The sequence below is a fragment of the Leptinotarsa decemlineata genome, unplaced genomic scaffold (assembly GCF_025532065.1).
Source record: "Leptinotarsa decemlineata unplaced genomic scaffold, Ldec_3_MD MMD2_tig00026340_RagTag_RagTag, whole genome shotgun sequence".
Lineage (NCBI taxonomy): Eukaryota > Metazoa > Arthropoda > Insecta > Coleoptera > Chrysomelidae > Leptinotarsa > Leptinotarsa decemlineata.
The window spans coordinates 5,663,687-5,678,013 of NW_027412694.1; the positions used below are offsets into that span (position 1 = coordinate 5,663,687).

Sequence of the window (14,327 nt, forward strand, 5' to 3'; positions counted from 1 at the left end):
TTAAACGTTGTTTCAATTTTGTACCCGGTCCACAGTATTGATAACCTCCGGTTAGTTGTAATTCGAAAGGAAGTTTGTTTATTAAATCATTAACAAAACCACAACCTCTTTTAATTTTACGATCACTTTCAATACGTCCGTATCGTTTGATGGTACACATTGAAATGAATAAGCTAATAACATTTATATAGTCTCCAACCACGGCACGATGCGCATTGTAAAACAGAAAGAAAAGTTTGCTGTAGATAATCTAGATGAGAAAATTTGGTTGTGGATTGAATGACAAAGGGTATTCAGACATGGTCCACTACTTCCATCATCAGTTCGAGGACTCATTATAGGACCTTCAAATTGTGGAAAGACGAATGCAATGATATCACTATTAACACATCCACAAGGACTGAGATTTAGAAATGTGTATCTCTATTCGAAATCACTCAATCAACCTAAAATATCAGTACTTGCGAAGTGTTTTGGAACCTATAAAAGGATTAGGTTTTTATACATTCAGCAATAATGCAGAAATAGTGGAACCCTCCGACGCTAAGCCTAATTCTGTTTTCATTTTCGATGATGTAATATGTGAAAAGCAAGATATTATTAGATCATATTTCTGTATGGGACGTCATAAGGATGTTGATTGTTTTTATCTAGCACAGACATATTCACGGGTACCCAAACAGTTAGTGCGTGACAATACCAATTTCATTATAATGTTCAAACAAGATGAGACGAATTTACATCACATTTATTCAGATCATGTTTCACCCGATGTAACATTCAAACAATTCCAATTGATGTGTGTTAAATGCTGGGAGGACCAATATGGATTTCTAGTCATTGATAAGGATAGAAAAATAGATGAAGGTAGATATCGCAAAGGATTCGATAGTTTTATATACCCATGATCTTGTTTTTGGAACTTATTCGATCACTGAATATTGTAGTGGTCACTTCACCAACGAATTAAGCTTTAATTCAAAAAAAAGGGCATTATGAATACCAAAAAAAGATCCTGAAAATAAAAACAATGAAATAAATTTGAAACGTCAACTAGTAGAGACAACAGAAGCTGTCAGGCAGAAATTCAACTCTATCAAGAATGATAATATTGAAAATCGTACGACACTTGAAAGATTGTATGAGCCCATAATGAAACCATTGAATGTTTTATCATCAAACGCTACTTCTAAATCACCAGTGTTATCACCAAATCATGGAACTGTTCAATCTACTTCAAATTATCCCATGAGTACTCCAATAGGAAGAAAACAATCTTTTGGTAGTGTATCATCTGTGAATAGTGACACGAGCACACTTCAAGACGATATGAGAACAACTCTATTCGAAACACCATCATCGTCCCACATCGATTCCTCGGATCCTGACATCTCACCTGTTATGAATGAAAGTGGTGAAGATGTTTTTGATGAAACATTTGAATAATATAAAATCTAGAAATCCAGCATATGATGGAACATTTGGCGTACGTATGGATCCAATTACACAAAAGCTGAAAATGGGAAGTCTAGTGGTAAATTTCAAAGATGGAAACATTTCATTTTGGGATGCTAATAAAGTGAAAAAATATGAATGCGCAGGTAGTCCAGAATTGTATGATATGATTTTTTGAAGAATCCACAAGATGTTGATAATGAAGAAACTCGTCAAGTATATTCCAAAATATTGAAAATAACGAATGCTCCATATAAACAATATCATCTGAAGAATGGTTTTAAAAATACAAATTCTAAAAAATTTCGTGAAGTTATCAAACCTCTATTAGACTCACGACAATATCCAATAAGAAGTAGAAGTAAAATTGGTGGAGCACTCAAACGAGTGAAAATGGAGAAAATATATAATTCTAAACCTGTGAATTATGTGTACTGGAATTCACCGAAAGAGTTAGTTGCTCGCCTACGACTATTGGTAGCTTCAAAGTCAGCCGGATACCGGACATGATAATGAAATAATTTCAATAATTGAAGAATTACGTGAAGAAGGTATAATATATTAACATATTCACATGTAATGATCACTGTCACATCATCATTCAATGCAGTAACATTATCACCTTTTCTCTTTAATCATATTGAAATAGAATGACTAATGAAATAAGTGATGTCAAACGACAAGTTGTTAATGAATTACATAAACCTGCAAGACGTAATTTTCGTAGAAGAATAACCACCATCAAAGGTTTTGCAGATCTATGGCAAATAGATTTAGCTGAACTGCAACCTTATGCAAAAAGTAATGAAGGATACCGATATATACTTGTAGTGATAGATTGTTACTCCAAATATCTGTGGACTGTAGCAGTTAAAGATAAAACAGGTAGTTAGTACAGTAACTAATGCAATGAAACATGTACTGAAAGAAGCCAAATACTCCCCCAAACACATACAAAGCGATCAAGGGAAAGAATTTTTCAATAAAAGCTTCTCATCTCTCATGCGAGAATATAATATCAATCATTATTCAACATTTAGCACAAAGAAGGCAGCTATAGCAGAAAGAGTGATTCGTACAATAAAGGCATGGCTCTACAAGGAATTTTCGATGAGAGGTCACCACAAATGGCTTGATATTCTTCCAATTATAACTAGTAGATATAATAATAAAGTTCATCGTACAATAGGTATGGCACCCATCAATGTTGATTGATTCAACAACAAAATTAAAATTCAAGGGTATCAATGGAATTGGAGGAAGACAAAGTAAACCCAAATTCCAATTAAATGATATTGTACGTATAAGTAAATACAAACATATTTTTGAAAAGTCTTACACTGCGAATTTTACCACGGAGCTATTCAAGATTGTTAAAATTAAATAAAACCATCCCAACGACTTATAATCTTGAAGATATGAATGAACAGCCGATTAGAGGATGTTTTTACGAAGAAGAGTTATTACGAACCGAGAATCCTGACGTATATCTGATTGAGAAGGTGTTGAAGAGAAGAAAAATAAAGTATATGTAAAGTGGTTAGGCCTTCCTAGCGAACAAAATTCTTGGATTGATGAATCAAATATGGTTTAAATGTATATAATAGTGACTTTTATGAATAAAGTAATATTAAAGTTCATTATTGTTTTCATTTCAATTATAAGTATGTGAACTGAAAAATATTGCAGCGGTTAAACATTGCCCCAGCCATTCGCAATGTTCTGTGTTATACCAAACCAAATTAATTGTATACTCCATTCCCGCTTATATTTTTCAACTCACGATATTGAAAACACATTATCATTCCCAAAACTAATCGCCGTCACTTTGAAATGCAGTATCCAACTCTTTTTGCCAATTATCTCTCACTGATAATGCTGTCTCATAAAGCTTAGTCGACTCCTCAAGCTCAGCCTGAGCTTGCATTCTCGAACGTTGATGGAATTGCTTATCTTTACCAATTTTGAACGGAGTTCATCAGCATCTTTAGACATTCTAGCCAATTCAACCTTCGCTAATGCAATCTTGGCATCTAATGCTTCAAGAGTTTCATTATTAGCATTAATAGCTCGCTCACTCTTTTCAAGTTCAGCAATAGTCATCTGTGCCTTTACAAGACGGCATTTTGCTTTCCTTTTCATTTCCCCAAACCGATGGAGGGGGCTGAAAGAAGATAGCGGTTCAGCTTTCAAATCACTCTTCATTTCTTTAGGAGTACCTTTTGGCTTCCTCTTCGATCTGTCACTTTTCGTTGCGGGTTTTTTCTGTCGCACAACACTTTTGGATTCTTTCTTTTCTTTAAAGTCAGTGACAATCGATGAAGATGCCTTAGTAACCTTCCTCTTGATTGTTCTAGATTTCTTATCAACACCAAGAGGAAGGGTAGATGAAGAGTGTTTGAGTGATGATAATTGCGAAACGATCGGATTTTCAATAATAATTTGCTCATTTGGTTCTGGCACATCTGCAAAGTTAACGAAGTCGTTAATATCAAAATCATTTATCGAATCTTGACTCGATAAATGTAATACTGGAATATTTTCAAAATCAGTCTGATCGATATCAACAAGTGGTGAACCATCTTCAGCAATCAATAGCGGCATAGAGCTCATGATTATTAAGGTCTGAGGAATGATATGTGATAGCAATAGAATGTGGATAGGAAAGGTGATGATGTTACTGAGACCTCACCATTTATAGAAGAAAAATAAACTAGCGCATGCGCTCTTTCATCAACTGGCACATGCGCTCTCTCACTAAACTATTCACGCATGTAACAATCTTTGTCATTTAAGAGGAAAACTTTGTGTTGCATGCATGTATTTTTAAATGTTAGAAAATAATACAATAAATTCAAAATATATATATTTATTAATAATAGAGGACAATAACGATAATAAAAAATGAAAAATGTTAATATGTCTCTGTGGATGTGGAACGTTCTTTGACTCTATTCCTCAATAGTTGTTGCTCGTGCGTCAAACACCAACATTGAAAAAAATGGATTCTCCTATTGGGGTAGAGTTGACCAACCTTCTCACACAGATCCAAGTACTTCTACATGCATTGCATACATGATTCCAACAATTCATGGAATATGTATCACAACGCAAACAACGTTGCAGTGGAGTTGGAACGGCAGCACAGGTACCACAAATATTTCTACAGATACCTATATTGTTAAATATTATAGGTTCGGAACACTTCAGACACTGTAACTGTTGTTGACGATAATCCGATTTTGTTCGCTTCGGTGGATGAGAAGGAGGCGATAGTTGAATCCGCAACACGCAATCAACTACACATACCAGTACATGGATTGATTGAATCCTTAGGTCTACTTATTTGACAAAAGTAGCACACAATAGCCCCTGCAATCATCATTGGGTAGACACACACTTTTGGTTTTTCATTCCACTCTTTTGGAAACGGCATTTTTACTAATTCGATTAGAAATATTAAGAGATGACTTACAGAAACTCTGAATGCTCTCTCCTATACCTACGATCTCTATTTATACAAATCAACATCATGTGGAAGTATAGTGGGATAACTTCTCCTACTATTCCACTCTAAACGAGTCAAGTGGGAGTCGCATCACCTCCTATATAAGTTGACTTGCAAACCTAGAGTTCATTCATTCACTCTCTACAACTGTGAGCAAACAACAACAAGATGAATTCTGCAAAAATAAATGCTGCATTAAATAGAATAGCTGCTGTTGATGAAAACAATTGGATAGACGAATCAGATGATGAGGATGTCAATGTTCCGCTAGAGGAAGTAATAGTTGAAGCAGAAGATGTTGGAGTCGATGAAGATGAGATAGACGAAGTTGAAAACGAGGCCAACCAAAGCGACGAAGATGATGACGTGATGGAGTTTGAGAGGGTCATGGATGAAGAAGGAGATGATGAAGGGATAGAAGCTGACACAACTGAAGGTGATGGTGCTATGAGGATCGGTATGCGAACACTCAATGTCAGTGAGACACTGGAAGATCCCTTGGATTTGTATTGTGCATTGGATGCATACGTATTGATCAGCACAATAGATGGAGAGAACAAAAAACTATGTTGGTGCTGCTTTCGGTTTTATTCGCATAGAAACAATAATGGAGGGTGGTATGCCCATGTCAACACCCACAACACTGTCTCAATTATGGAAATGGGACAGAATTGGTGTGAAGCTTGCGAGAGGCCACTAACAAACTTCACCCGAGTATCTACATGTATTATATGTAATAATGTCCAACCTGTGGGCACAATAACCGTGGACCTACTGGTCAAAAAAAAAACAACAGCCCTTTTCAGGGCTACATTATTCACACAAACAGTAGTTAGTTGTATTAGTATTCATAGATTATGTGACAAATGAATACTTTGACTAATAAAAGTCTAAGTTGGAAATTTGTTAGTCTTTGAATATCTATACATTATATGACAAATAAATTACTACTTTGACTGAAAAGTCGAAATTTGGAATTTGATAGTCATTGAATATCTATGCATATGATGAGTACTACTTTAAATGAAAGTTGAAGTTGGCATTTGTCAATCATTCATATGCATATAATGATGAATACTTTCACATACATATATTTCGTTTGAGATTATAATGTTAACATAATGTTAACAATGGTATGAATCTGTTTCTGTTTGAAAGTATAATGGTAGCTCTGAAAAGAGCATTTTTTTTATTGTTTCAGTCTTTAATTGTAGCCCTGAAAAGGGCTGTTATTTTTTTATTAATCCATGCAATGATATGGACTAACGCTCCTCATCATCAGAAACAATAATTATGGTATCGTCATCTGAATCAGATGATATACTAATGATATCATCCTCATAGTAGTCATCTGAATCAGATGATATACTCATGATGTCGTCGTCGTCATAATCAGCTGAATCAGATGATATACTAATCACATCATCCGCATTATTATCGTCAACAGCATCTATGTCGTCCTGAATACCTTGTTCCACTCGTTCTGCGAAATCATCAGGAAGATCATAGATTCGCTGCAGAAATTGAGCGAAGGTTGTACTCAAATGATCAGACGTTGAATCTATTTCATGTACTTGGATGGGTCCTGTACTCGACATTGTGGAAGAATGATATAGAACTGGGATTGTTGCTATATTTATATTGGAAGAAATGAAATGGAGGGGGTGAAATGTAGAACAGTGTTTGAGATTCGAAAACATCAAGAATGAAACTCTGAGCGATTATTAGGAGAAATTCTAGTGATTATTATGGAAAAAAAACTAATAAGAGGGAGAGGAAGGGAGGAAGACACTGCCCCAGCCTCGCAGTGCCTCGTGTACACCAACCAAAAAGTGTGTACTCCGTGGAAGGAAAGGAAAGGAAATGATGGACGAGTAGATGATTATATGTCATCATCGGAATTGAGGACATCATCATCGATTAGGATTGGGGATGGCGGAGGACTATCCTCGATGAGGATAGGGGATGGTGGAGGACGTCTAACGTCAAGCTCGTCATCAGCATCATCACCAGAGTCGTCGTCGTCATCATCGTCGTCGTCGCTACTCATTGGGACAATGTCATCATAAGCAGGGTCCCACCATCCGTCAGGATCTGGATATTCCGAGTCATCCAAGTGTCCTTCGTCACTGCCAGTGACATGCTGAACTTGCATCCTGATGTCGTGATCCCGGTATTCGTATGGCGGACTGTGGGGTTCCGTGTGGAAGAGACAACCTGTACCTGGCTGTTATCCCAGTAATTGAAGTTGTACCCCTGATCCGGGCAGCTATAGGGTTCGGAGGTTGAATCGGGTTCCATCTCGATGCTAGCTGATCAACTGAATGTTTCATCAGATGATTTCTACTTTTATACTTTCGAGAGGGAGTGGGAGAGGAGTGGAACATTGAGTAGGGGTAAATTGTAGTGTGACATAAGACATATTCAATGAGTAGGGTAAATTGCAAAGTGACATAAGACATATTCAATGAAAGAGATACTTGAATGGATAAAATACAAATGAAATATACTTGTCGATTTCACTATGAAACATGTCTATTTTTTATTTTTAAATTTTCTTCACATGAAATTATTTACAAGTGATTAGAGAACACAAAAATTGATGTGAGGTATTTGTCTAGAAGAACTTGGAATTGAAATAAAAAAAATAATAATAATAATAAGAGGAAGTGAAGAAAAATGCTCCAACCATCGCATTGTTCAATGTGTACCAAACCAAAAAACAGTGTACACCCTTTATTTCACTTCCTTTTCCTTTATTCAATATAAACTTAACAAATATAAACTTAAAACTACCATAATTAAATACTCCTAACTAACCTAAAACTAATCTTACATTTACACTTCATCTACAAAAAGAGTGTCCATAACTGTCACTATTTTTTTGTACAGCTTTATCGAAGAGGTCTCTGCTTTACACCTTTCCTGCAGAGATGCATAATTCCGATCTATTTCGGCCATTTCCTTTTGGATTTCCCTCCGTCGGTTATCCATTTCAGCCATTTGTCGCTTCATGGTAACCAACGCGGCCTCGCTAGATCGGGCAGCTCGTTCTGCTTTCTTGCATCTCTGCAGAAAAACACTCATCTTTTCACTAACCTCTCCGATAGGCTGTGGCACCAACACCTCAGGATCCGCCGGTGTCGCTGGCAGCGGTGGTAGTCGCGTCACCAACGGCGACAATATCACCAACTCCGGAGAAGGACTCCTCGGAATTTCCACTGCTGCTGGTGCTGCTGCTGGTGTGGAGGCCCTCTTACGAGAGGTCGAAAAACTACCTGCATAAGGATTAGTCCTATTGCAAGTAGCTCGGTACTTTGAAATAGGACCAACCTTTGCTGCAGGTCGTTGGCAAACCTTCTTCACAGCCCTGACTTCCTCCTCCTCCTCGAATAAGTCAGGGCTAGAAGATCTGCACCTAACTCGCGAACGCGAAGTGGTTGGCTGGTCAACCGTCACCGCTCTCGAAGATGCTGCCTCCTCCTGGTCAGCGGACACCGGCAGAATAGACGCCACAGCATTATTCACCTCCTGTGTATTGGTTGCCATTCTGAAAAAGAAGAAAATAATACAAAGTTAGTTGATATAAAAAATAACATTCCTAATTTACTTACTCAAATATCAAGTTGGTCGTTGGAACGTACTGCCTTGTTGTGGAGTGGACTGCTCTCGATGAGATGACTTCTCGAACTGAATGTTGTGGAGTGCTCTCCGGAGGGTATCGACTTCGATGCGTGAGCGGTGGGAAAATGGTGGGAGCGCACATGCGCGATGAGGGTAGGGGTGTACATGCGCAAATGTTGGGAGTCGGGGGGCGGGGCTTCGGGGAGGGGAGGGGCGGGGCTTCGGAAAGGGGGCGGGGCTTTGGAAAGGGGCGGGGTATCCGAAAAGTTGGTGGCGACGGGGGGGGGGGGGGGGGGGCGTGGCCCTAACGGGCCCCGCCCACTGCCTGGGCTCCGCCCAGGTGGGTGGGGCCTCCGGCCCCAGGTAGGCGGGACATCTGGAGAGACATCTACGCCCTCTTCGCGCGCGCGTTCGTAACATAATATGCAACCGAACACCTAACCTAACGTATTAACGTATTAACGTAACCTAACCTAGTACGCTAACCTACCGCTATGCAACCGAACACTAACCTATCGTATGTATTAACGTAACCTAACCTAGTACGCTAACCTACCGCTATGCAACCGAACACCTAACTATCGTATGTATTAACGTAACCTAACCTAGTACGCTAACCTACCGCTATGCAACCGAACACCTAACCTAACCTAACCTAACCTACCTAACCTAACCTACAGTAACTATTAACCTAACCTAACGAGGGAATACTAACCTAACACCTAACCTAACGTAAGTATGCAGCTAACCTAACGTAGCTATTAACCTAACCTAACGAGGGAATACATTCACCATGTTGGTTCCATTAATACATCATCAGTTGGTTTTGGTTTTGGTTGTATTATTCTATGATTTGGATTAATGTTCAGTCCTGGATATCCCAGTCCACCTGATGATGATGGCCTGACTTTATAGTTTCTCTCCAAAACTTCTTTATGGTTTTTCTCCAATACTTCAACTCTCTGTTCCAGTACATCATACTTTTTCATTGTAGTCCCTGTTATGTTTGACATAGCATCAAATTTTTTATTTGTAGACGCTGTTATGTCAGACATTTTTATGTCTACATCACTTGTAAGTTTGTCAAATTTACGAGTGAAAGTTATCCGAGCCTCTGCAATTTTATCGTTAAATGCTTGCCGGGCGTCCCGAGCAATATTGCCTATTGTGGATTGTATTGCAGCTTGTAGGGCTAGAAGTATAACTTCCTTTGCTCCATTAATTTCCCCCTCAAGATATGATACAGTTACACAATCACTCTTGTCAATTGGTTCACTTGTATTTTTCAATATTTTCCTTTGCATGTCATAATGACCATCTTTTGTTAATTTAAACCATTCCCAGGAGGACCTCGAATGACATTACCACCCCATTTTCTTTTTCTACCAAACTTATCGATTGTTTTAGACATTGTGCACTCTACGATGATTCTCTTCAAACTGATATTTCTGTCATTTACATTATACTATATATTGCAGTAATTGATTAGGGAAATAGAAATAATACAAATAAAATTTTAATCATTTTATATTCATTACAGTAATACATATACATACATACATAATACATTAATATCACATTACTTCTATCATATATTATTAATTATAAATGGCTACATAAATATCAATATTGAATTTTCCGGTTTTGAAGATATTGAATGATATTTCAATCATTGATCTCGGCAGATAATAAATTAATCAATTGATCCAATGGAGTCTCCTGAGATTGTGATTGTTGAATAATATTACTTATCCAACGAATGTTCTCATTTGGATCGTTTTCATAAAATTCAATATCATTATGACCCCAAGGAAGAGTGTGGGTAGTATTCGGAATGATAAATCGTTTATCATCGTGATATGATAATGCAACTTTATTTTTTAATTCAGTATACATATCATGTAACACGCTTCTAAATGAATTCATCTTTCTGAATATCATACCACCTTGTTCGACGATTTTTTGATAATCTTCGCATGTCAATTCATTCTTTATTACAGATCGTTTAACCCCTTTGGCTTTCTTAAATTCACCATCAACAGATTTCACATAATATGCTTTAGCACCTGTACCATAAAAACTCATGATTGGATCATTTGGAAATTCATCTTTGAAGTTACCAAGACTGAACTTGTTACTGGAATATTGAATTGGTTAACTATACTGTAATTGGATGTATCAAATCTACTTATGTTAGTTTTTATGAATTCATAAAATTTTCTGTGTTTACTTTAAGAATGAGCGAGTCGGTATCTGTGTAAAGTAAAGAGACATTTTCATCAAAGTGTTGTTTGATGCATCCATAGAAAAAGTCATACATGACTGTTTTAGATAATTCTAATATGGAAAATCCCAAATATAATGGTTTATCGTAATGAACCTTCACTCTACCCAATTGAATGGCAACGAAATTATCAGTGAAAATTGAACAATTTTTGAAATTTGGTTTGGCTATGAGAGTGCTGGCACCTATATTTTTCTTTATATTTTCCCAATGTGTAACGAGTCTAACATCAATTCGATTATCTACATTCTCCATTGTCTTTCCATACACCGCATTATTCATTAGTTTATAGAAATCTTTAACAGATTTGTTGTTAGACCTATTACGCATTTCAGTATTAAGATCTATATAGGGTTTCATCCAGCATGATTGTTTGAATTTCAATACTCTATGTGTATTCATTACAATCAATCCATTTTTGACAGCTTGCTGTAGATTCCTATAATGAACAATATATTTTCTTTTATCATTCAAATTTGGAATTAATTTGGGAATTTTCGATTGTGTACGAGGTGGTATTATTTTTTCGACTAAAAATGGAAGGTCAGAATGTTTATCATGCAACTCTTGTGGATAATGAATGTCCACTTCAAATACATACCCATACGGACTATCAGTACTCACATCCATCACATCGAGATTAAGAATTTCATTTGGTGTCAACCATGTAAATTCACTTGTTGGTAGAGGTTGTGACATACTGTGACCGTATAGATTTGTTGCATCTAAATATGTAATGAATGTGGAAGGTTCGTTGGGATTATAATTGGGTAAAAATCTATTATTTGCTATATGTTTCCTCTCGCTACATTGACTAATTCCACCTCGTATACCTTTTTGAAAAAAGTGAATCATATCAATGTCAGTTAGTAATTCCAATTCAACATTAGTGAACTTCAACATGGCATCCCATGATAATCCAGGTGCAGTGTAATATTGTGCCGGATCTAAGTTATATATCTCTAAACTTGTGGTGCGGAAGTTTTCAAAAATATCACATAGTAGCAATACATCCGACTTCAAATACAAATCAGAGTATTCCCCCAAATTCTGACACTCGAATAAATTCCAAACTTTTCTAGCCCTATCATAATCAGTTTCCGATATATGTTCACAATTGAGTGTGTCATAAAACTGATTTTTTGTCGGAAGTAATGGATAATTCAATTTGTCAATGTCATCAACAAAACTATATGGAAATACACCTTTCTGTCTCATCAAATTGAATTTCTCAATTTGTGGGAAATGTTTGTGCATCTCCAAACATTGATCGGAGGTCAAGTTTGCACCCAACTTCTCCAACGAATTAGTCATAAATTTATAACTATCGATAAATCTCATTTTGAGATAATTCTTCCTAACCACACCATCTTTATCGGTATAGCTGTGTGTAAAGAGATGCTTCGTGAAAGATATATATTTCTCTTTAGTTTGCGGGATAACATCAACTTTCTCTTTATTCCTATACAATTCTTTTATGAATAAATGACAATCATAACCACTTAAATTATGAAAAATGATAGGTATGAAGTTTGGTATTTTGAAATTTAAATTACATTTCGAGTGAGCGGCATGTGATCTTTTCTTTCCTGTGACATGACAATGATCTCTTACTTTGACGTCACCATCAGTAAATGCTTTATTACATATACCACAAGTTCTGGCTGCAACAAACTGTTCTTCTTCTTCGACAGTTTGTGTATCCATTGGTTTAGGGTTTCTGAGATGATTTTCATGTATCTCTTTCAAATCATCTTCAATGCTACTCACAAATTTCTGAGCTGCATCTACACCCCTATATGTAACAAATTTTGTCAAATCATCATTATATGAACACTTTATCAAATAAGCAAATGAATATGGGGCATGTTTGAATGTTTTAATCGTGTATGAACTTCCAGGATTTGGCTCATTCACATGAATCGGTTTAAGCACTGATTCAAAATCAGCATACACTACAAATGGCACCCTCATTTGCCTCTCAAAGTTTTCAAACATTAGTTTATTTTCCGCAACCATTCTACCATATTTATTGATCTTTAAATTAGTAGTTGGTGTTGTGGTACTAATGTGATTACAATCATACATATTATGACGTAAAAGCAATCTCTCATCAGAAAAATATATCAAACATCCGTCACAAAAATATTTTTTCTGTCTATGAGCTGATAGTTGATTAGAAACTAATCTTGAAAGATCTTTGATCCAACAATAGTGACCATTACCGGAGTCATCAGTTATAAACAACAAATTGACATGTCTCCGGAGTCTTCTCTGTGAGTATCGCAATGGACCAATCACTTCATACTTCATTTTACCCTTCTCAAATGTACTCTCTAAACCGTAAACATTAATTGAAATATCATTCCTATCTTCGAATATTTCGATACTCTTATTATTAACTTTAACCGGAAAATCCATACCTGTGACATCTAAAACAGTGGAAAAATGTGGATATGACGTAAGTTCGGACACTCGACTATCTGCAGGATATAATGCTGATGTTATAGCCCAAGCAAAACAATATTGATCTTCATTACGAACATTCACAACAGCTTTCTTCCATTGAATACATTGAGGCAGCTTCACATATGAACGTCCTTCCAGTGGACTGTATTTATTAATGTTGACCTCGAGAAACAATATTTTTTCACAAGTCCAACCTGAATTATAAAAAAAAAAAAATATTACTATTCAATCTTATTGAAATTTTTAAAAAATAAATACCTGAGTCACGATCCTGGAACTCAGTCGTTTGTGCCACAATTACATCACGGAATCCATCAAAAACAGCATTCAAATCTGAAGATTGGTCCACTATTTTATTTTGGGAATTAAATGACTTCGTGTCCCTCGAATCATCAGTCTGAAGAATATAATTCCCAAAAACTTCCATATTCACCTTGATGCTTTTATGGATCCTGATGGCTGATTCCAGTAATTCAATGACCTTCTGCCTAATCTTATTGAAAAATGAAATGTAGTCACTGGTTACAATCGAACTCTCCACCCTGTATGTAGCAATGCGGCAATTGAATGCATTCGTTATAATTTGAACACCGTCAGACAATTGAACACATGCATTATTTTTATGACTCATGGTTCTTCGGTGAGAATTCACTTGGCTCATAGGAATTGTCACATTACAACAATTGCACGTATACATAGGTGTTGCATTATCCACTCTCACCCGTTTCACTGCAGGCCCTCCTTGGCAACTCTGGAGCTGATGCCGACGAAGATTATCACTACGAGTGAAAGATTTACCACAGTCACAGGAATACATTTTATATAATAGTTCTCACTAACTCACTTGATGTAAACTGACATAGCCAACACTCGTACGCTTCTTAAATACACTCTGATAGGACCCGTCAAGACGTCATAGCCAACCCCACTTCTCAACTACATGCGCCAAGATTACCTCCCAACTGAATGCGATAACAGATGTCGATA

At 36.6% G+C, this 14,327-nt stretch overlaps 2 protein-coding genes across 5 annotated transcripts in view; one reads left to right on the plus strand and one right to left on the minus strand.

The window, feature by feature from the left end:
* Positions 1 to 14,327, plus strand: part of LOC111502962 (uncharacterized) — a 493,652-nt gene that overhangs the window by 323,918 nt on the left and 155,407 nt on the right. The window lies entirely within an intron of this gene.
* LOC141485868 (uncharacterized) lies at positions 7,576 to 8,793 on the minus strand. The gene is made up of 2 exons (XM_074183429.1): positions 8,578 to 8,793; positions 7,576 to 8,513 (listed from the first exon to the last, which is right to left on the minus strand). Exons 1-2 carry the CDS (start codon positions 8,727 to 8,729, stop codon positions 7,802 to 7,804), a joined length of 864 nt encoding a protein of 287 aa, XP_074039530.1. The 5' UTR covers positions 8,730 to 8,793; the 3' UTR covers positions 7,576 to 7,801.